Raw genomic sequence first — 22,596 nt, forward strand, 5'->3', positions numbered from 1 at the left:
TTTTTTTTTTCTTCCCATTGTCAGCAGACTTTCTTAGGAACGGGCAGCTTTCTAAACTGTCCAGATTAAGCATCCTACTCTGCCTTCATGGTAGAAGTCCAGATTCACAGGGGGTATGCTATGACTTTGATACAGCTTCTCTGTAGTCCGCTCTGCTTTACACCAGGTAAGAATCTAGCTCTCTGGTTAACCAAAAAAGTAACTGTTGCAGATGCTTGCTTCATCCTTACCATCCCCAGTCATGCTGTTGTGAAACTGCTCTTGAGGAGAGTAACAGTGAAAAGTGAGAAGAGCTTTTGGTCATCTGGGAGGGTCTGTACACAATTCTTGACAGACTCCTGGAGCGATTGAGCTGGATCTTGGTCTGAGAAAGACTTGGAAACTTGTAAATGTGGTGGGTTTGTTTATCTTCGTTAGAAGAGGCACTGAAATTTAAATAGTTAAAATCTTTATCTTGGAAAAAAGGGTTGGTCTATCCATAAAGTAGACCTCCGGTTTTGGGCAACTGGAATCCCAGGACTCCTGACATGGGATACAAAAACTTGAAAAAATTCAGTTACTTTACAAATACAAGACTGACTTTTGACTCAATTTCTTTTGGAAATGCAATGAAAATATTATGATCTAAAGCACATAGGTGTGGGAGACAGCCATATGAACAGCATGTGTCTTATAATTTCCACCCTTTTATTAGGTTGCCACTAATGGGATTATCGCAGTGAATGAACCTTCAAGTGAAGAAAAATATCTCGGCCAATTCCCAGTCAGTTTTGGGGCTATTGCTCCTTTTATGGCTGACCTGGACACAACAGATGGACGTGGAAATGTGTATTACAGAGAAGATTCATCCTCAGATGTCTTGCAACTTGCGTCAGACTATATAAAAAGAGGTTTTCCTGAGACTACTTTTGATCCCAGCAGTGTTGTCATTGTTACCTGGAAGCTCGTGGCTCCTTACCAGGCACCGGGAGCAGATCATGCTTTGGAAGAAAAGGTGAATGTTAATCAGAGCTTTAAGACACGTTGGACACGTGTTCAGCTGAAGTGTAACACCATAACCTGTTGTTTTGAAGGCTTGAATTCCTTTGTGTTTAAATGAATCCTGTACAGTTAAGAACGTATTTTGTTGTTGAAAAGACTGTAGCAAAATAGGAGTTTCCAGAATTTTTACTTGATTTTTATTTTACAGTATTCTATTCATTCAATAGAAAATGCTTGAATCTACATAGCTGATTTCTTTGTATTCCCTGACAACTTTTACTTTGAATGCTAAGTGTGATGTGTTAATAACTGAAATAGTAGGATATCCTGCCCTCCATCTGTGCAATATAATCCAGTTGACTTGCATTTTTCAACACACTCTTAAATCATTTTGACATCAAACTATCTAAAATCTGATAGGTATATGGAATAATAGGAACTTCAGACTGTGAATCCTTCTTGGACAGATGACATTTGCATTCACAAAAAGGTCATGCTTTGTGCTGGTATTGAATGAAGAAGCAGTTAGAGGTTATTGTTTGGATTACTTGCAAACCATTTTCCCTTTTTAAACCATGTTAGGTACTATCCTGCAAAGATACATAACTTTATGCACCATAATTATCCCAGCTGATGAGCCTGCTCACAGTGTATAAAGTTGAGAACATTACCACAACTTATCAAATCTTATTTCATCAAAGATTAATTTCTTGTGCCTAACTTGACGCAACCATTGTGTTCACAGTAATGATTCTGCACTCTGGTAGCAACGAATAGCTGATGTCTGAGGTACTGTCGTGATGGTTCCTACAGTATGTAGGAGTGTTCCTACAGGAAAAGATACTTGCAGCAATGTGAAACTTGAACTCTTCTTTAAATATTCTGTTTACAGAATTTTTCTATTTAGTCTAGCACATCACTCTTTTTATTTTAAAGAGATGATATAGCATCCTATGTCTGTTACAGAACTGAGAATTGTTATGTTTTAGGCAGCCTCTCTGGCTATTTCCTAATAGATTAACTTACCTTTGATAATGCCTTCTTTTTGGTGTTTATGCATGCTAAAGCTAAAACTGCTGTAGCAAAACATAAGCTTGCATAATATTGATTTCTCCTAGGAAGTACCTGATGTGTTATGTATGATGGAAATTCTGATTTTGACTTTGTGTTTAAAAAAAATGTTATTCTGTTGTCTATCTTGACATTTTTTCTGTGAGTAAATGGATGTTAAATTTTTTCCACAGAGAAACACATTCCAGGCTGTTTTAGCCTCTTCTGACTCCGGTTCCTATGCTATTTTCCTTTATCCAGAAGATAGTTTGCAGTTCTATAGTACATACTCCAAGAATGATGATGGAAAGATTCCTGCTATGGTTGGCTTTAGTCAAGCCTCTACAAACTATTACTTTTGGGAAAAGCCGGGATCCTACAATGTCATTGCTAATGATGAAGACAGCATCAGAAACCTGCACAAGTATGCTTTTTTGTTTGTTTGTTTAAACTCCTCAAGAAAACATCAAGGAGTTCCATGTTTTTCTTAACTGTAGCATGAGTCAATGAGAAATAATAAGATCCCATTAGCCGTTGCATGAGAAATCGCAAAGTCTTCCACTGATCAATATCCACCCTCTTGAAGAATATAAGGACTTTGGTATAACTTGTCAAAAGTCCATAGTTCCATTGTCACTGGTAGGAGCTGCTGTATACTTAGCCCTTCTAAAAATAGGACCACTTGAGACTTTAACTCTTTATAGTCTACCCTGGGCAGTCTTTTTTTTTGACAGTAAAAGTGAACAAGAAGGAAAGGGAATGCGTTAGAAGGTTCTAGTAAGTGTTAGCAAGATATCTGTGGCCCAAATATCTCCTTCTGTTCCCATCACTTTGGAGACAAGAAGGCTAGAAATTCTCAAGAAGAGAACTCTGGATGTGGAGAAAAAATGCTATCCAAACTGTCGGGGGTGTTTTATAGCTGAATAAACTGTACCTGTAGATAAGTATGTAGATAAGATAATTTGACAATTTTGTCCTGATATTTCTCAGTGAAGGATAACATTTTGTGTAGGCTAGAAATACCACACAACTTGTGCTTGATCATTTTGATTTGGCATATGCTTCTCTTTGATAGAAGCAGCAATGCTGGGAAACAAGGTGTCTGGGTGTTCGAGATTGGTAGCTCATCTGACAGTATTGTGCCTGCCAAGATCAGCAACGTTTTGGAGAGCCTAGAGTCCAATCAACAAGACCAGAAGATGACTTCAAAACCATTTATGGCGGACTATGGTTCCACTGAAATGAGGCAGCAGTATGTCACCAGTAGTACAGAGAGCACAGAAGAGGATCAGCACCACGTTACGTATAGTGTTCCTCAGCTAGCTGCAGAAGACTTTCTGACTTCATACCAAGATGTAACAGGAACACCTTCGACTGAGTCTTTTTACAGTCATCAAGATTTCCCAACAGCAAAAGCTCCACCTCGCCAGTTCCAGGTCCAGCAGTTCCCCCCACAGCAACCCCAAGTCATAGATGTGGAAGAATTTGATGAAACTGGTATAGGTAAGGTCTTTTGTACAGCTTGGGTACTTCTAAGATGGATAGGCTGCAAAAAAACAGGTGTGCAAGAAATTGAACTACTAAAGGAATAATCTGTTTCCTTCTCACTACCTTCATATCTGAAAACCTGGACACATTTAATAAGTTTGTGTTATTCATTGAGGTAGTTAACTTGGATGTCACCTCAGATTCAGATCTCGCCAGTCTAGTAAACTAGTGCCCCAGCGAAGCTCACAGGAGAGCACATTTACGGTGTGTCTGTGGAACCTGAATCTCGCCTAAGGAAAGCTTCCTATAGGGATAATTGTATTCCTAAAGCTGATGCATTCTTAGCGGTGACTGATTTCACTTTCTCTTTTCCCAGGACTGTTGTTAAAGGTATGATCTTAAGTTTAATAGCTGCATTAAGTGGCTGTTCCTGGTAAGGATTTTATGATTGGTTCTACTGAAACTCAGCTTATTTCCTTTCATAGATGTGTTACTGAATACAGGTGATTTAACAAAGGTTGGAACTAGTAACTGTTGTAAAAATTGTCGGCTAGGGTTTCGTGGCCTTAAGTTTTACAAGGCTGGGATTAGCGATTCTAACTTCTGAGGAAGTGTTTGTAGGAAAACAGTGTGACTGACTGCCCAGCTGTTAATTGTTTCTTGAAGCAGATGTGAGAATTGCTATCTCCATGAAACAATAGGGTAAGCCAACTAGGATTACAGGGTGCATCCGTTGGTGCACAGTCCAGGGTACCATACTGATGTATTTTGTTCTGAGGTTGGAAAGGCTCCTTTTTGCTTTGGTTTGGAAACAAGGACAGGTTAAAATTATTGTGTATTTAGTTTTGCCAAGACAGTTTAACTGATCTATATAATATAGATCTGCTGAAATCAAAAGAATTAAACAGTTTTCTAACATCTGAAGCCCTGATGTTTTCTGCAAAATAGTAGACTGTTACTTGCATATTGCAAGGTTAGCAAAAATCAATTGCAATTGTTTGTTTTCCTTAAAGAGCAAATGAAAAAAACTAATCAAGTTAGCCTAGAGATATTTTTAATCTAAACCAGGGATATGTGAATACGATAGTAGTTACATGACGTGTGTCTGGTCTTATTTTCTACAGTGTTTCGCTACCACACAGATGTCCAACAGACCTGTGCTAACAACCGCCACCAGTGCTCTGTTCATGCGATTTGCAAAGATTATCCCAATGGATTTTGTTGCAGTTGTATTGCTGGTTACAAAGGAAATGGCAGACAATGTGTAGCAGAAGGTAACTTTTTTGAAAATTGAGTACATATGCAGCAGTTGCACATGGCATTCTTGAATGACGTGACCTGTTTTCAATACTAAAAAAGCCATGTGGTTAAATACTTCTTGAAAGACTTATCACTGAGATGTATTGAAAAGTATTTTAAGAAGTGAGCTGTGCTTTCTAAGATGGTGTGGGTTTTGGAATGAAGGAAATTATTTTAGGTGGTCAATTATATGCATTATGCATTTTAACATGACTTTCTAGAAAAAATAAATGCTTACATAACTGACATCATGTAATAGCGTAACATCCAGTGTTTATTGCTAGAATTAGTTGTCAACTTCCAGCTTCTTGAAATCTGATTTGGTCGCCACTCTAAAATGGACAGTTCAAAGGGGATGAACAAATTAACTTTGATCATCAAAGTAAAGAGCATGGCTCCTTTTTGTCTCACTCTTAAGCTTCTTTAGTAAAGGGCTAATCTGCCAGATTTTTGTTAGATACCCATTTAAACTTTGTTCCTGTGTAAAATCCATAAAGGAATTTCTTATGTATACACTTGTACTCCTCATAGTGACTTGACTCAAGAGTATAGATGCGTTTCAGCAACTAAAATAGCTGACTGCAGACTTTGTGTTTTATGAGGCAGGAAAGCAAAACCTACTACTTAGCTTTCAGTTCATAAAATTGAATTTTCCAGAGAAAGAAAAGAAGGATCCGATGATAATGGAATTTGAATTTGCACATAGGAAATTATATACAGAAGAAAACTAGCAATCCAAAGTAACTACTTCTGTAAAACATGGACAGTCTTAAAACGGTCAATAGTTCTGAGTTAAGAAATAGAGTAGGTTAGAATAATAGGTCAATTACTCTAACACCTCATGGTGTTAGCCTTCTAATAGGGAATGAATAAATTTACATTCAGTAGGTATTCATATGAAGTGTGATCTTCAAAAGAAGTTTCTGTATGCCACTTACTGTCAGAGAGACTGCAACAGCTTAGTCTGTTTATGCAGTTATCCTTGCAGACAAAATTGTTAATTAGGGTAAAGGGCATCTCTTCAGGCAATTGTGGCCACTTAGTCATCTGTATAATGGCAACACACACACATGCACATACATATGTAAGCAAATTAACACACTGTTTGTCGGCAGTTTCCTGTCTGTTGAATTCTGTGAGCATTTGTTTGCCATTTATTTCAACACTAGTATCTCTGAACATAGCGAGCGCTCTGAACACATTCCTTGGAGAGTATGTGAGAACTGTCGTTTTGTTATGATGCATTGTATTGATTTGCCAGGTTCTCCTCAGAGAGTCAACGGGAAGGTCAAAGGAAGAATCTTTGTAGGAAATAACCCCGTTCCAGTTATATTCGAGAACACTGATCTCCATTCCTATGTTGTGATGAACCAAGGGCGTGCCTACACCGCTATCAGCACAATCCCAGAGACTTTGGGGTATTCGTTACTGCCTCTTGCCTCTATTGGAGGTATCATAGGATGGATGTTTGCTGTGGAACAGCAAGGATATAAAAATGGATTCAGTGTTACTGGTAACTTCTAAATTAAAATAATGTTCAAAAACTGTGCTATGCTTTCCTCTGTCTTGAGAGAAAAGAAATGTGTATTTAGAAGCAATATAGGATGAAAGCATGTTTATTCTGAACTGTAAATGGATTGCTTTGTAATCAAACTTCTTGCCATTTTTCTTGTTTACAATGTGTAGATATTGGGCTGTTTAATTTACCGTCAGTGCACAAGCATGTAAGTCTGTTAAAAAGAAGAATGGCTTGGCCAGTTTCTGTGCAAGAAAGATATTATTAAAAAGGATCTGATTTTTGGTACTAGAGTGTACAGAACTACTGAAAAAAGCTGCCCCTACATCTACAAGAGGTCTAACATGTTAATTGCCTGATTGTACTAACGGAGCAAAAGAGAAATGAAAATCTGACCTCATGAAGGTCTGAAATTCTTAACAGAAGCAATTCCTGCATGAGATGCAAATGATCCTGTTAACTTATGTGAGGGAAACCCCAGTTCACAATTACAGCTTTTCATGAGAGTCTGAGGCCAAAGCTGGTTGGTTGTGCACATGAATTCAAGCTGTAGATCCAATCTGTTCTAGGAGAACATGTGTTTCTTTTTAAAATTTTATCCTTTACAGCCCTGTACTATGAATTTAGTCAAACATAACTTTTAGTTTTGGAGTTTTCTTGGATTTGGTGTGTTTGAAGTTTGTTCTGGAATTTACAACATACATTTCACTTGGTTTTGATTTGGAAACAGATGTACTGGATTTTTTTAAATGTTTTTTTAACTCACTGTATTCCTAATGGAGGTTTTCTCTAAAGCGTACAACTGCTTTGCCATTTTAACTGGTAGGATAAGGCCTGCTATTATTAGCTTTGTTGGAACTTTTTAATTTAAAAGAAACCTGCTTCTGCAGGCTTACTTGCAATTTAGCGTGCTCAGTGCTTAAGAAAAGATAGTTTCCTTGCAGTATCCGAGAATATTATCAGTATACCTCTGAAAGTTATTTCTGTAGAAACCCAAAACATTAGCAAATATGCTGCATCAAAGCTTGCAGAAAAATAGTAATTTATATTTTATCTACTAGAAGCAATACTTTGAACAGAAGGATTCAGAAACTGCTATTAAGTGGTTTAACTAATACTGTTTCTTTAGGTGGCGAGTTTACACGGCAAACTGAAGTAACTTTTCTTGGCAACAAGGAGAAGCTGGTTGTAAAGCAGAGATTCAGTGGCATTGATGAGCATGGTCACCTTACCATCAGCACAGAAATGGAGGGCAGAATACCTGAGATCCCATCTGGTGCATCAGTCCATATAGAACCATACACTGAACTCTATCACACTTCTAGTTCTGGTAAGGTTCCCTAAGAATGAAATTATAAGAAAGCGCACATTTCTCAAAGCAGTGAGTAAGACAATCCAAAAAACATTATTTTTTTCCCTTCTTAGCGAGTGTACTTAGGATCCTTGGATTTATAGAAAGTTGCTTTTTGCCTCTTTAGAACAAGTCCCAAAAGAGGGTGGATTTTGAGTGGGACAAGGCAAATATTGCTAATCTTTTTATTGAAAAAAATGTGAGTTTAACTTTCTCTGAACTGATGCAAAACACCCTTCCATTGGCCTTATTTTTACACTGCTGATGGCAGTTGTACAAGTTGCAAAGCTTTTTTGTAGGGTCCACAGCTCTTTGGTAGGAGCTGTACTGGTGTATACCTTTTTGTGGTAATGTCATTAAGTGGGCTTTAGTCTTGTCCGATGAGACTGTGCAAACCGGTTATTTACCAGTATGTGTCATGTAAACTGCATTGCAATGACTGTGCCTTGTGTTAGTAACAAGCATTTGTCAGTGTTATCTGAGCTGAATTTGAACTGACCAGAAAATTAGGAGCCTCTTAATTCCCTTATCGGTTTCCTCCATTGTCTCTTCAGTACTTCTCTCCTTCTCTTTCTCTCTCTCACTTATCTCAGACTCTGAGGTTTAAGAGAGCCATTCTTCATTTCACTATTTACAGGGGAAACTCCCTTCTTTTGCTTTCCTCTTCCTGGATAAAATTATGGGTGTTTCAACACAGCGAAAACAAAGTGAGGTTGGAGTGTTGCTGCTGGCCAGCCCAGCTGTCAAAAAGCAATAAAGAGGAAGCAGCCTGTGGTGCACCTAGGTGCACATGAATACTGGAGAGAGTGCACTTTGCTTCAAGGGCACACTTTGATTGCTAGAGAGAGCTGAAAATGGTGTAGTTGCATCATCACTGCCTTATATCTGCTAATGTCTGGCTTTGGTAGCCAGTGATGAACCCCTCTTGCTGCTTTGCCTGTTGTTGTAGAGGAGGAGGAGCTGGAGGCAGCAGGAAGCTTCTGCTTTGTGCTGAACAACTTCAGAGTTTTGGAGGAGTTGTCTGGGCAGTGCGTGCTCTGTAGAACGCCTGCCTTCTTGGCAGAAGTGCTGTCCCCATGGAGGAAAAGTCAGGGGCTGGAAGGAGGCATCCTTCAGGCTGGATTTGATTTTTCCAGTACTGAAATAGTTATTCTTCTGCTGTCCTATGGTGTATCTGGTAGACCATTACTTAGCAGAAATCCAGCTTTTGCCAACTGTTGCAAGTGGATTGATACAGGTGTGTTCTGGTGTCCATATGAAGAACAGTGGAGTTCTGAGGAGCTTTCTGCTGGGAGGATCCACAAGCCCAGATCTGCTTTGAAGAGTTTTGGTCACAATTTTTCACAATATAGAAAACTGTTGTGAAGCAGACAAGAGCTCTCAGACATGCATCTTCTTCAGGACACTGTCAAAATCTGAGGCCAGTAGACCACAATGAACTAAAAGGGGGTGTAGTTTGGTGCTGGTGAGGTGGCTTTTGGCCTTCTTAGCTTATAGATCCACTATGTAAATTCATCTAAGGAAACCTCTGAGTTTCCTGAGTTGAATGTTCCTTTCTTTACCTGGTAACCCACAAAGTAAAGTTAAATTTTTAAAATAAGTCAAGAAAAATTATATGGTTCGTTCCTCAAGGCTGTTATATCTGAGAACAGAGTAAGCCCAGTCAAGTGCCTATTCCTTTGCATGGAAGTACATCCACTTCCGTAGCTTCTTGCCTTTGAAATTTTTATTTACACTACTCAGCCTGTATCCCAAGTCTAGAGATAGCATTGGGCGGAGTATTTTCGCTCTCTGTTCTGATCAGCGTGTTTGTTGCCATGTTGCAGTGATCACTTCATCATCCACCAGGGAGTACACAGTGACAGAGCCAGAAAGGGATGGGGTTGCTTCCACGTACACGGGCGCCTATCAGTGGCGACAGACCATCTCGTTTGATGAATGCATTCATGACGACTCTCACCACGCTGCTGCTGCTACACAGCAGCTCTCAGTGGACAGTGTGTTTGTCCTGTATAACCGAGATGAGCAGATTCTGCGATATGCTATGAGTAATTCCATCGGCCCAATCAGTGGTATGTATGAATTGGAAATCTTTCTTTTTCTCTTTTGTAAGTAATTAAGAGCAGGCTTCTATATATTTTTTTTTTTAGCCTGCTTTAGCTGGGTTAAATTAATGAGTTTTATTAATTTGTTGCATTAGTCAGTAGAAGTCTGGGTCTACCAATTAAGAGAAATGGGACTGTTGAAAGTTTGCATTTTCAGTTGGGGAAGAGTATTTAAGTGATTATCTCATCTTGAAGTTCAGTGGAGTTTGTGTCTAATTCCTTGAAATACTCTCAACGTACCACCTTGAATCTATTGCTGCTCAGATACATGGAGCGTATCGTTTATCTTTACCTGATTATTAGTTCCTATATAAATGAATTTTTTGGTACTGTCAGAGCAAAGGGCAAAAGACGGGAATAAGATTTGCCATTGAAACAGCTAGTTTCTATGATTTATCTTGAAACATGGCATTTTATCTTTGGAAGATAGGCAGCCTATGAAGTGTGTTTTTTTGGATGAGCTGTCCAAGTTTGTCTGTTTACACTAAAACCAGAAAAAAGTAAAGGAGCAATTTGAAAATGCACACCAGATGAGTACAAGAAAAGACTGTGCTCACTTTTGTTTGTTACAAAGATAAAGTTCTACTAATTAAAATGAACAAACCAAGCTATTAAGAATCGCAATTTGGGTCTAGTGTCAGTGGCTAGAAGATGCATTATGTTTGTCAGTCTTGCTCTTTAGAGAGGTTTTTGTGGCTTTTCTATTTTTTTTTAACTCAGCAGTCCTTTGCACAAGTAACAAGGAGTACAGGTGCTATTGCTGTGTCTGGGATTCATGTCCTGCATATCACCTGCAAGTCCCCTTCTTCCTGGTGCAAAAAGTATTCTCTTTCCTTGTTTCCCATGTACTACAAGCAACCTCCTTCCGGGCCTTATCTGAGTGCTATTACTTGGATAGAGCTGTCATGGCTAAATATGGTCTCTCTCGTCAGATGGTTCTGCTGATATTAACCGGAATCCTTGCTACACGGGTACCCATAACTGTGACACCAATGCGATATGTCGTCCAGGAACTGGAAATCGTTTTGTGTGCGAATGTTCGATTGGCTTCCGTGGAGATGGAAAAGCTTGTTATGGTACCAGAGAACTTTCATTACAAAATGACAGCTAATGTAGCATTTGTTTTTCTTGGAATGTATTGACCCTCAGGACTAGCCATTCCAGCAAAATGAACTGTCCTGAGGGACTGGTTTTGGGAAAGATAGGTTAGAGGGATGCTGGGGTGGCTGATGTATCTCAATAATCATAGCAAACAAGTTTGTCTTGAAGGGTCAAACTTGGGTATGTTTTCTTAGCTTGCAAAGCATCTTTCCTACCCAGTTTGTCCTTTCATAAAACCTGTGGGAACTTTGCTGTGAGAAATTTACTGTAATGCAAGTTCTGGTTAAAATGAGTCAACTAGGTTAAAAGTTCTTGAAGGAGATGAGGAATGGCATTTGCACATATGTACAGAGCACAGATATGTGGAACCCATTGAAATAATCTTTTTCAAGAGCTGCTTTGAAAATCCCTTCTGTTCAAGGAGACTTATTTCCCAGCTCTGCACAGCTCTGTATCCTTAATGTATTTGGGTTTTGTTTTATAATCAAATCACAGCATAAATACTTGTTTTCAAGAGGTGAAAGTGTGTATTAATGAAATATGCATCATCCCTATTAGTTAACTGAGTTGGGTTTTTTTAATAAAAAAACCCAAAACACAACCCTCCCACCCACTCCAACCCTTAAATCAACTTGCAAATGAAAACAACAGCATCACACTGTCCCTCCCAGTCTGTGCTGCAAGTTGAGCAGCAGTGGATTAGAGATGTATATCGATAATGAAAGGGGAAGTCTTTCCTAAAGTTCATGCTTCCCCGGTAATCATCACTGCTTCTGATCACCTTGTAGGCTGCATTTTCTTTCTCAGTGGCTCTTCCTTCCCCTCTGATTTCTTGTCCCTTCCCCTTATTACTCCATTATAGAACCTCTTCTGGGTTTTTTCTGGTGCAGATTAGCTGAGGACACAGTTACCTGAAAACTTATTTTCAGGTTACTAATATCTCTTAAGAGGTATGGTCTATCCAAGATGTGGTTTAAATATGCAAGCCTGCTATTATTCAACAGTTGCACAGTTTCTGTTTTTCTGGCATCAGTATTAAAGGCACCTCTGTAATAACTGGAATCCTTATAATATTCTAGATGTTGATGAATGCTCAGAGCAACCAGCTCTATGTGGCAGCAATGCAGTCTGCAATAACCAGCCAGGAACCTACCGCTGCGAGTGTGTTGAAGGATACCAGTTTGCAGCAGATGGGCGGACTTGTGTTGGTGAGTTTCACATTTCTTAAAAGCACTGCCCAGCAGCTTTCAGGCTGTGATTCATCTCAGAGACAGAAAACAGAGCTTCTAGGATCTGTGCTGACTTCTAACGTGAGTTGAATTTAGGAGTTCATGCTGCAGTTAGTGATTACAATCCATTAGGTAACCAAAGAAGGTGCCTAAAGTACTTTGTTTTCATCTCATAAAAATTCCCCATTCAGAATGTTTCCAAACAGAAAGTGGAAATAATTATTGAATGCTTCTGTCCTTTCTGTACCATTATTTAGCTGTAGATTTCACATGGAAGTAAAATTCAAATTTGTAAAAGAAGAAGAACTAAAATGAGCAGTTATTAATTTGTTGGTATTTCACAACATCTCACTTTCAAGATGAGGTAGGGCTTTTCCTGCATTTTCTGTAGTCCTGTGCTTTGGCGTTTTGGGGTTTTGTGTTTTGTTTCTTTCTTATATCTAATCCAGAATTGGATTTAACAGATTAGATTTTAGTTACAGGTTCATCCCTTGGATAAGGCAGTGCACAGGTCTAAATCAGTGTGTCTTGGTTGGCTTATTCTGAAGTGATAGTTAATCATGCTGAAAAGGAATTATAAATACAAATTATATCACTGTTAAAATCTTTGAGATTTGGAGGAAATCTAGCTGGTTTGTTAATGGACCATTAAAACTTCAAATTCAGTAGTTGTCACTGAACTAGTTATTTTTATTTAATTTAAAAACTTTTTTCTGTAGGAAGCCTGAGTTAATCTGTACTTGCTGGACTAAGGTTGTCCTAACGAGAGATTTTTTTTTTCTGTTTGCTCTGTTTTTCACTAAAGTTGTAGAAATTCCATTTGGTAGCTGGCAGAATTGCAAGATGATTGTGTAGGATGTGTGTCAAAAGTGAATTTTCCATATAGAAAGAAAAACCATGAGCTTTGTCCTTGAGAACATTAAGATGATTCTTTTGGGTGTCATTTATATTGCAAATATCAAAAGCTAAATAAAAAAATCTACAAATGGCAGACAGAAGAGGGGTAATGACTCTACTGCTAGAGCTGTAACTGTCAAGATAGGATATAGATTAGTTTTTTGGGTTTTTAGTTAGAATTTTTGTCTTTGTTTGCAACCTGAGGGTAATTCTGTACTGACAAAACCTGTACACACTCTTCCAGTATGGTTGGACCAGTTCCTGTTTCTTTTGGAAATAACTGATAACAGCTGAGGATTACATTTGCTCCTGTCGTGACTGCTTTGTGGTGGAAGCTTAGTTACCCTTTGATCAGCTAATGCATTCAGGTCTTTCCTCATTATAGCTGAGACTGTTCTTCAGCTAAGACTGAGAAGCCTTCATCTTACAGCAGAAAGTTGCATTACTTCCCTTAAGTGTGTGACTTTGCATGCTGTGTATTACGTTCCATCACGAGCCCCATTTCTCTGCTCCAGTAAGAATTACCTTTCATGTCGGCTCACAGTGCACCCTAAGTCTCCCCTTTGTTGCAGAACAGTTGGAAAAAGTAACTTCTTCTACCAGGACACTGGAAGGGATAGGGTGAGATGTGGAAGTGTGGCATTATGTCCACCACTGCCCTCTTGTCACTTGGACCTGAAAGGGAACATTCTTCCCTCCAGCCATGACCTCACTGGCTTCACTCTACCACTTTCCCATCAAGTTGATGTGTCACACTTCTAACAAGCGCTAGGTTAATTCCTTGCCCAGCTTGAAGGACTTCAGTTTGATCCCTTCCTTCAATCAAAACCAGACCTTGCATCTGTAAGACTGAAGAGAAGGGAAGATGAACTCTGGTTTCCCAACTGATTGAAAATAAATGTCACGGTAATCTTGTTCCCCTTTCTACAGGGGAGGGTGGAGGTTATAAAACCCACAGACAACGTGAACCCCAGAAGGGGCAACAGCTACCCTCTTCGAGCTTTTGCAGCTTGCTCTGGGATACCAGCTCTGACTCAGCTTTTCTGGAACTGCAGCTTTTTCATACCAGCTGTGTGACTCGCTGGATAGCTTTAGAAGAGTTGTAAAGTGGACACGGTGGTGTTGGGTCGATGGTTGGACTTGATGATCTTAGAGGTCTTTTCCAACCTTAATGATTCTATGATTCTATGGTTGTCCTATTTGTAGGCTGAGGAATAGGAGGACTTGGGGACTCCCTTTGAGCTCCAACTCTACATCTTACGCATTTATAATGCAGTTCTGAATAGATTATTTTGTAATCTAAAACTTCATCAAACAGAACAGATATATATGATTCTAACAATGATGTCATCTCCTCCAGAGAAATGGAAAAAACAACTGTTTTCAGATCTGGCCCTGATGGCAGACTTTTGATATTTCCCTGCTGATACTGTGGCAGTTTTCATCTGTGTACTGTGATGAAAGAAGCATTGTAGAGTCTCGTCCTGGTCCCCCGTCAGCTCCTCGTAAGAACTGTGTAAAGAAAGCCTCAGTGGACTCTCTGCTACAGCAGCTGGAAGTCTGTTCCTAGATGTACAGACTGCAAACTCATGTATTTCCAGGCCCAAAATTTTTGTAGTATTTTGCCTCTTCTTACTTTAAATACCATGGTTTCCTTTCCTCTTCTCTGACGTAACAGGTAAGCACAGGCAGGGCTCCAGCGACTACCTGAAATAACTTATGTGTAACGCAGTGCAATGCCTTCAGAGTCACTGCTGTCAACGATGAGAAAATTATGAAAAGCTGCAGGACTGGTGCCAGCTTCCACTGTTGGTCAAAAATCTCTCCCATAGTTGACAAATGTGTTTATGTCCCGTGGAGTGAGTCACAGCTCCCATCTGTTGCCAAGTGACGGCAGCCCTGGGTCAGTGCTCGGTTAGTGTAGCGGGATATCTAATAATTCCCACTGCAGCGAACTGGCCGCTTAGCCAACATGCGAGGTACCTCTGCAAGGCGCCTTACACTTCTTCATCCAGGACTCCTTTTTATAAGCAAAACTGTCATGGATATTAGGATCTGTCACTGAGGTAGCCTTTCTGCCCTGTTCTATATTAACAAATATCTATGAGGTGCTGAGGACAATCAGTTCCTTGTAAAACATTAATAAGAAGATTTAACACTAGTGAAAAGGGAGATCTTGGCAAAAAAAATCCCAACCCCCAAAACAAACAACTCCGTTTCCTTGTTTCCTTTCTCTTCTGTATGCTTTCACAGCTGTTCCTCTCTCCCTATAAACTTACTATGAGCTTCAGACTTTGCGGAATAAAACTCAATTTTCTCTTGTACATCTAACCTGCAGCTGTTGAATACGTCGTAAACCGTTGCCAGACAGGCACGCACGATTGTGACATTCCTCAGCGCGCTCAGTGTGTGTACACCGGAGGGTCCGCCTACATCTGCACATGCCTCCGTGGCTTCTCTGGTGATGGGCGTGCCTGTGAGGGTGGGTAACACCACTTGTTGTGGGGTTTTTATTGGACAACTTAGCTGGTCATTGCAATGTCCTGTAGTTACTTGTGATTTAAAGTAGGAAATTTCATAGTTGAAGTCCCTCAGGCAGGCATTGCATTAAGCTTTTGTCCTTTCCTCCCCTCACTTTTGAATTCACCCTTCAATATTTGAGCTACAGGAGGTCCAAGATGAGGTAAATGCAAAAATTGCAGCAGTTGCAGTTAGCAGACCAGATCTTCATCTGCTGGAACTGTTTGCACTGTATTGGTTTATATTTCTAAGCTGGTGACACATGATGCTGAGACTGCATAAAAAAAGTTATATTCTGTTTCATGTCAGTTGGAGTGCAGTGGGGGAGCAGCTTTACCTGAGTTAATTTTGGAAACCTTGCGGGCCAAATCCTACTTCTCTTGCTGTGTTAAGCCTTTTCCTTGAGAAACAAGGGCATATATTTCTAAAATACTGTACGAGTTAACAATCCTAGTTACCTATCAGAATACCAGAGTGCAGGGATTTGCTGAGAGCCAGAACCTGAAATACGTGCATGCTTTTTTTTCTCCTTTGCATTTCTGTATAGACGTTCTTCCAAAGGTCTATAATTCTAACTGGGTATCCTTAAATAGGAGCCTGAAAGTAATACAGCAAGTTTGCAATTTAATTCATCACTCTGATTTGTCCATCAGGAGGAACAGTTATCTGAGATCGATCTTTTCTTTTACAGATGTAGATGAATGTCAAGAGGGCCACTGTCATCCAGATGCTTTCTGCTACAACACTCCTGGGTCCTTCAGCTGCCAGTGTAAGGCAGGTTATCGTGGGGATGGTTTCCGGTGTGTGTTAGGAGGTAAAATTTTATAGTTCTTGAAAGTTGGACCAGAAATATAATTTGGGAATTGGAGGATATGTTAATTTGGTTCCTCTCTGGAACAAATTGTGTATTGTCTTATTGGGGTCTTTATTCTTTCTCAAATCTTTGAAGTTTTGAACTTCACCAAGCTTGTGTCAAAATCTGTATCTTGACTTTTATCACTTTTCCATAATATCCTATTCAATGTCCCATTTCATGTTTTGTTTGTTCTGTCCCCTGTAGTTCTCAGGCCCAAGCTGATACTATCTTTTGAAGTTGCCTTATATAAAGGTTTGACCACAAACTGATTTGTTTTGCATACACAGTAGTCACTAACCATAAAACATCTGGAACCGTTGGCGATGTAAATGAAATGCAACAATTACAGGAAAAAAGTGAAGGATGAGACGAAAGTACCTGCACTGTGGTCGTCAGTGGGATCTAGATGCCTACATGCCACGTACAGCCAGCTAGAGTCCAGAAAGGCTAACTCCAGTTTCTAACTAGCACTTAGTTGTTTCTGTATTTATCCAGCTTGTTCTCTATTTAGCAGAAAGTTCTTGACCCTCCCACACTTCTGTTCTTGCATTCTAGTTTGGCCCTTGAAGTATAAAACTCCTGACCTAGAAGGTACGCTTAAAAAAAGAAAGTAAGGAACACTGAGGCACAAAGTAGCATTGTTACAGTTACTTTAATTCAAAAGTGTGGCAAACCTATGGGACAGCACTCAGGTTTTGCAGAATGGTGAATGCTCTCATCCAGGAAATGAACCCTGACTTCTGAGTATATTCAAACCCAATTCTCCTGCCTCTAAGATTCTTGCTGTTGAGCAAAAGGCCCTGCACCTGTCAACAGACTGAAACTCAAACTGTGCAGCCAGGGATAAGAAAGGCGTAGGGCTAAAGGGAAAGAAAGCAGGAAGCAGTATGACTGAGGAGGGAAGCGGTCTTTATAATTCAGCTTCTGTACTGTGGTCTTAATGATGTCCAAAGTATTTGATAATTCAAAACTGAGGTGGGTTTGGTTTTTTTCATAGTGGATGTGCTGGCTTAGAAGTGATTGTCTGCACGGCACAATATTACTACCTGATGCGTTGCTGAAACTTAATATTTTCTTTTGCCACTATATTCCCTAATTCTGGAGTTCTGACTTTTTTTTGCCCAACTGGATACTCATGTCTTAAAAATAAAAAGGCAAAGGATTGTTCATAGGAAAGGCATAAAAAAATCACAAGGTTGTTTCTGGTTTTACATCATATTTACATGACTTTTCATCATGTGCTCAACAATGTGTTACATTGTGTCACATGTGTTACATCAAATCACCCAGCGCTTGTAGACTTTTCTATCATAGGTAAATTGTAGGAGGTTTTGCACTGTTTAATTCTGAAGCTCTTGCTTTTGCCACTTTGTCAGTCTTTCAATATTATTTTTAACTAACTCTTCATGCATGAATACCCATGTGTATTTTCATTTTAACGCCGGATGAATGAAAAATGACCTAGTGTTTCTGACCTGTGTCAAAATACTTAGCTAACCAACCAGCTGATAAAACCAGGATTATTCCTCCTAGAGGAGAAACTTGATGTGAATAACTTGAAGCAAAATCAAACCTGAAAGCTTCCAGTTCTTCAGGCAGAATTGTAGACGCAGAAATATTGCTTTCATGTCTGGCACATCCCCTTTGTAGCTGAAACATGTGGTTTGGTAGACTAATACTTGATTCAACCAATTAACTTCATTACCAGGACACAGTTAATTTCTTCTGAGTATATGTGATAGCATATTTAAGTGGGGTTTTTTGTTGATAACAACACCTTTTCACATGCAGTGGTTGGTGTGTCTACTAAGCTGCTAAGCAGAGTGTACTATTTTGTAGTAGCTTTATGTTACTTTTTGCTGCTTATCCTGTACGCTTCTTGATTTTCCATACCTAACACAATTGTATCTTGAATGAGGATCTTTCCATGTCACAGCTTTAATGGTAGTAACAAAATATTTTGGAGAGTTTTGTCGTATCTACTGTTTCAGTGGGTGGGGATCTGCCAGGTTTTGTTAGTCTTCATGTATGCCTCTCTGATTTATTTTTTTTAGGTGTTTTGTACTACTAGTAGAAGACGTGCTTTAGAAACACTTGTGTCAATTGGCTCTGCTCATTAACTGCTCTGAGCAGAAAAAAATCTGTGTAGATAAGAAGTCTCACTTTTGCTGAATCCTGACTGAAGTACAGAGTATCTGTATTGCTCTGCTAGCCTGCTGCAATGGCAGTGTTTACAACAAACTTAGCTACTCCTCCCTTCTTAGAGTTAATAGAACAATAGCTGCCCTTGGGATGTCGTCTGTTGCTAAAGCTTTAGTACTTTTAAAATGGATATATCCAAGAGTTAATCATTGCCAGGAGATAGAATCAATATATACTTTCTGAAGCCTAGCAAGAAGCAGCTTAGTTTACGTTAGCACCCAATTTGTAAAGTAGGTTGCTTCAGAATGGAGATTCCACATGAGGCTGTATTGTATTCGGCTGTAATTAGAGACCATTTCTTCCCCATTTTACCCACTAAGGTTTTGATCTAATTAGCCTCAGTCAAGTCACTGAAGTCTTTCCTGGTTGTTAATAGCATGGAAAGTTTTTCAGCCGAATACTCAGTTCTTTTAGCTGTACCCTTTTCCAATCCATGTGTACAATTGCTTGCTTGTTTGGTGTCTATTATTATACGAAACCTACTGCTGAACGGCAACTCTTGAAACAAGTAGACTAACAAGTAAAATGGATTTGAGTCACACACAAGAGAATGTCTGTAGGACTGAGCCAGCAGGTTAATGAAAGAGTTAATGATGCTGGAATGTCCCACTGCTCACAGCTATTAAGAAAGTCTGTACTTCATTATTTCCTCACGCTTCATTTTTCCGTTTCAAAAAACCAGATGTCTGAGTGTTTCTACCCCTGCAGACCCTAGACACTGTTTACCAAACAGAAACAAATCTAGATTCTTGGAACTAGGGGTCTGACTGTTAAGAGCCGTTTTGCTGGTCCTCTGAATCCGTTTCACATGAGAAATGCACTTAACAGGACAACGCTGTAAGTGAAGGATTACAAAGGAAAATGAAAGGACAAAGGGAAGTGTATTATTTTGTTTTGGGTTTTTTCTTCTTTTTTTGGCAATGCCCGAGAACAGCAATTAAAAATGTCAGTATAACTCCTTGTGATATGTGGGGAATGAAATGACCCACATAGGAAATTAAAAAGTACTCTTTGATTACATACTGATTCTGGACACCGTTTTAAATCACTTCTGTCTTTAGCTTGTGAATGAAAACCTGTTTGAGGTTTTTTTATATCAGATCTTTAAAGATTTTTGAATGCTGTTGCAGAACTAATTGAATTCAGTGTAGTGCATCAGACTGTAATCCCCCCTGCAAAACAGAAGGGAAGAAGTCCCATACATCTCTGCTTCTCATTCTGTTTTCTCAGTCTCCATCTTTTTTTTTAAAGTCCATAAATCATTTTCTGCAGTGCTGCTGCAAGAGCTTTCCTTTATGACCAAAAAAGACTTTGAATGTGAATGTTTGTATATGGCTTTAGTTTTTTTTTTTTTCCCCCCATTCTGTTTGTTTCTTTGCTTATGTGGGAAATGTGTACATGTATGTTTTTCATCTGGCCCACTTGCCATATTCATGCTATTTCCATTTCATTTTTTCAAGTTCCATGATATATTTCAGTGACTTTTAAATTCCAGATTACTACAGGTAGTTTATGAAAAAACTGGAAAAAAAATGTTCAAAACATTAAATACAAATTTATTTTTCTGAGGAAGGGTAAACATTTAGCTTGTGTTCAGGATGCACTGTTCTATGTATCTAGTCCGACTTGTGTGTACTGTGGTCCATGGAACATAAATTCTTTCAGGCCTTTGATCTCTGTTCTGCACTACAGCTTCTCTCTTAGGAGCTCTTTTCTCTACACTGGTTCAGTTTTTCACTATCCTTCTGAACTGTGGTTACCAGAGCTGCACCCAGTATTCCTTGAATTGTCTCCCCCATCCAACATTGCTTCACTATACCTGTGCGGTGTTCTTTGTGTATATGCTGAATTCTTATTTATACCCCATCACAATCTCTACAGCACTGAGCTGGGTGCTGGCAGCTTATCTGCTTGCAGTTATGTGCTGATAGCTGTTATCTGCTGATAGCTTTTTTGGTTGTGGTTTCCAAGATAAGTCTATCTTTAAAGGCTGGTCTACACAGTGTATTCCAAGAAGTGTAACTTTCCATTTGACTGTGTGAATCCACTTGTTGATTTTAATGAGCTCAGTTTACGTAGTGATGAGGTCCTGTCCTTCTCATGTTTTGTGGCCTATTTCTCTTCCACGAATGATGCAACCTATGGCTGCAATCTATGGTTGTATATTTTCCTCTGGAATCCTAATGAAGCAATTACATTTCTTAATCAGGAAATTTAAAACCAAGACTAAAGTAATATGGGAACTTACTAGAAATACCACTACTTTGTGACATTTGTCCACTGACTCAGGTGACTTTTCAGTTTTTAATAATTTATCAAATTAAGGTAGCCCACAGTATGGTGCTTTGTTTCAAAAGTGATTCTGTCCTGCGGGCATAAGTAGAGTTTCATAGGGAAACGCAAAGCTATTAGGTCAGTGTGTTACCTTTATCAGCCAAGCATCAACTGCATCAAAAAGCAGTGAGGACGGATTTTTACTCAATTTTTTAACAAACGCTAATCAGTAATGTTTAAACATAGATACCGAAAAATATTGAAACTTGGTCCTGCTGTTAATAAAAGGCTGTTGCCGCCCTCACTTTCCTGCATCACTGAAGATTACCTGGGTCTTGCTCTTACTGTTTGTTTCACCTCTGGCAGTATGAACTAACCCTAGTGTATACCATTTTTCTCATCATTGACATGATCATTTGGCTTAGCTTTCAAATGTGAGTTTCAAGAATGGTAAGAACCTCTGAAAATCAGGGCTGCTAACCCCTGGATGCAGAGCCTTGAAATAGACATGAGTTGTTTTCCATTCGCTATGATCAGGTATAGTAGTAGGTGTAACAGCACCATTACATCAGGTAATTACTTGTTCTTAGCTCTACCTGTTTCAGTTAATGGAAGTTTTCTTCATGCCAGTCAAGAGATCAGAGAACTCCCCTAATGTTAATTCTTCTGTATCTTTGAAGAGTCTTGAATGGATGAGATATTGTATTTATATTAAAGGAAGAGCACTAAAAACCCCTCATTTAGGCTGCTGTACTGAAGGAAAGGAAAGTTACTATCCATAATGTTTGTGTATGGAAGCTGGCTTACAAAGTAGCCCTTGTACTACCTAAATATGTGCCAATTCTTGTTATATGTTTGCCTAACTTGTGCTGTTAGCTCATCAAGGCAGGGAATCTGCTTTATTTACTGTGTCAATCTCATCTTTCAAACTCTGTCATAGCTAGCCTCATTTCAGACAGTTAATTAATGCAATTTAAAGCTTGCAAAATCAGAGCATCTTCTCTTAAGCACACTGAGTGAAATGTATAACTGTATAAGCAGACTATTTATCGCAACCAGCCGTCATCAGCATCTATGATTATTGTGCCTTCGTTGCTGCATACGCTACAACACTGGACTGGGATTCAGCTCACTTTTCTTTAGGTGTCTCTAAACTGTAAGCATAGTAATCCTGCTCATGATTCAGAGATAAGGAGAGAAAAAATACAGTATGGATTCCAAGTGCCTGGTTTGGACTGTCATAACCAGTATAGGGGCTTGTTTTGGTTTGCAAATTTTAGTATTGGCTGAATTCATGTTAGTGAGTTGAAATGAGTTTAATGTTGAAAGACAGGTTAAAATTATTGAGTCAGCACAGATGAACATGGAAACACTGATTTTATTTCTTTTCAGAATGTTTCTTTAACATAAATTACTTATCGCACTTGACACTGTTAAAGTTTATCACAAATGTAAGAGACTTTCAGGAGCACAGAAGCAGTAAAATACATAGTTACTCCTAAAAAGGAGTGGCAATAGAATCATAGAATGGTTTGGGTTGGAAGGGACCTTTAAATGTCATCTAGTCCAGCCCCCCTGCCATGGGCAGGGACATCTTCAACTAGAGCAGGTTGCTCAGAGCCCCGTCCAACCTGACCTTGAAGGTTTCCAGGGATGGGGCATCCACCACCTCTCTGGGCAACCTGTGCCGGTGTTTCACCACCCTCAGCGTAAAAAATTTCTTCCTT

General features: G+C 39.3%; 1 protein-coding gene across 1 annotated transcript in view; it reads left to right on the plus strand.

The window, feature by feature from the left end:
* The window catches only part of NID1 (nidogen 1), a 49,538-nt gene that overhangs the window by 5,770 nt on the left and 21,172 nt on the right, over positions 1-22,596 (plus strand). Inside the window, exons 2-11 of the mRNA XM_009329220.1 lie at positions 695-994; positions 2,226-2,455; positions 3,107-3,534; positions 4,644-4,793; positions 6,080-6,331; positions 7,464-7,664; positions 9,512-9,757; positions 10,723-10,866; positions 11,971-12,099; positions 16,229-16,351. Coding sequence (XP_009327495.1) covers positions 695-994; positions 2,226-2,455; positions 3,107-3,534; positions 4,644-4,793; positions 6,080-6,331; positions 7,464-7,664; positions 9,512-9,757; positions 10,723-10,866; positions 11,971-12,099; positions 16,229-16,351 — 2,203 coding nt within the window. The remainder of the gene's footprint in view (positions 1-694; positions 995-2,225; positions 2,456-3,106; positions 3,535-4,643; positions 4,794-6,079; positions 6,332-7,463; positions 7,665-9,511; positions 9,758-10,722; positions 10,867-11,970; positions 12,100-16,228; positions 16,352-22,596) is intronic.

The sequence above is a fragment of the Pygoscelis adeliae genome, unplaced genomic scaffold, assembly GCF_000699105.1.
Source record: "Pygoscelis adeliae isolate BGI_AS28 unplaced genomic scaffold, ASM69910v1 Scaffold77, whole genome shotgun sequence".
NCBI lineage: Eukaryota > Metazoa > Chordata > Aves > Sphenisciformes > Spheniscidae > Pygoscelis > Pygoscelis adeliae.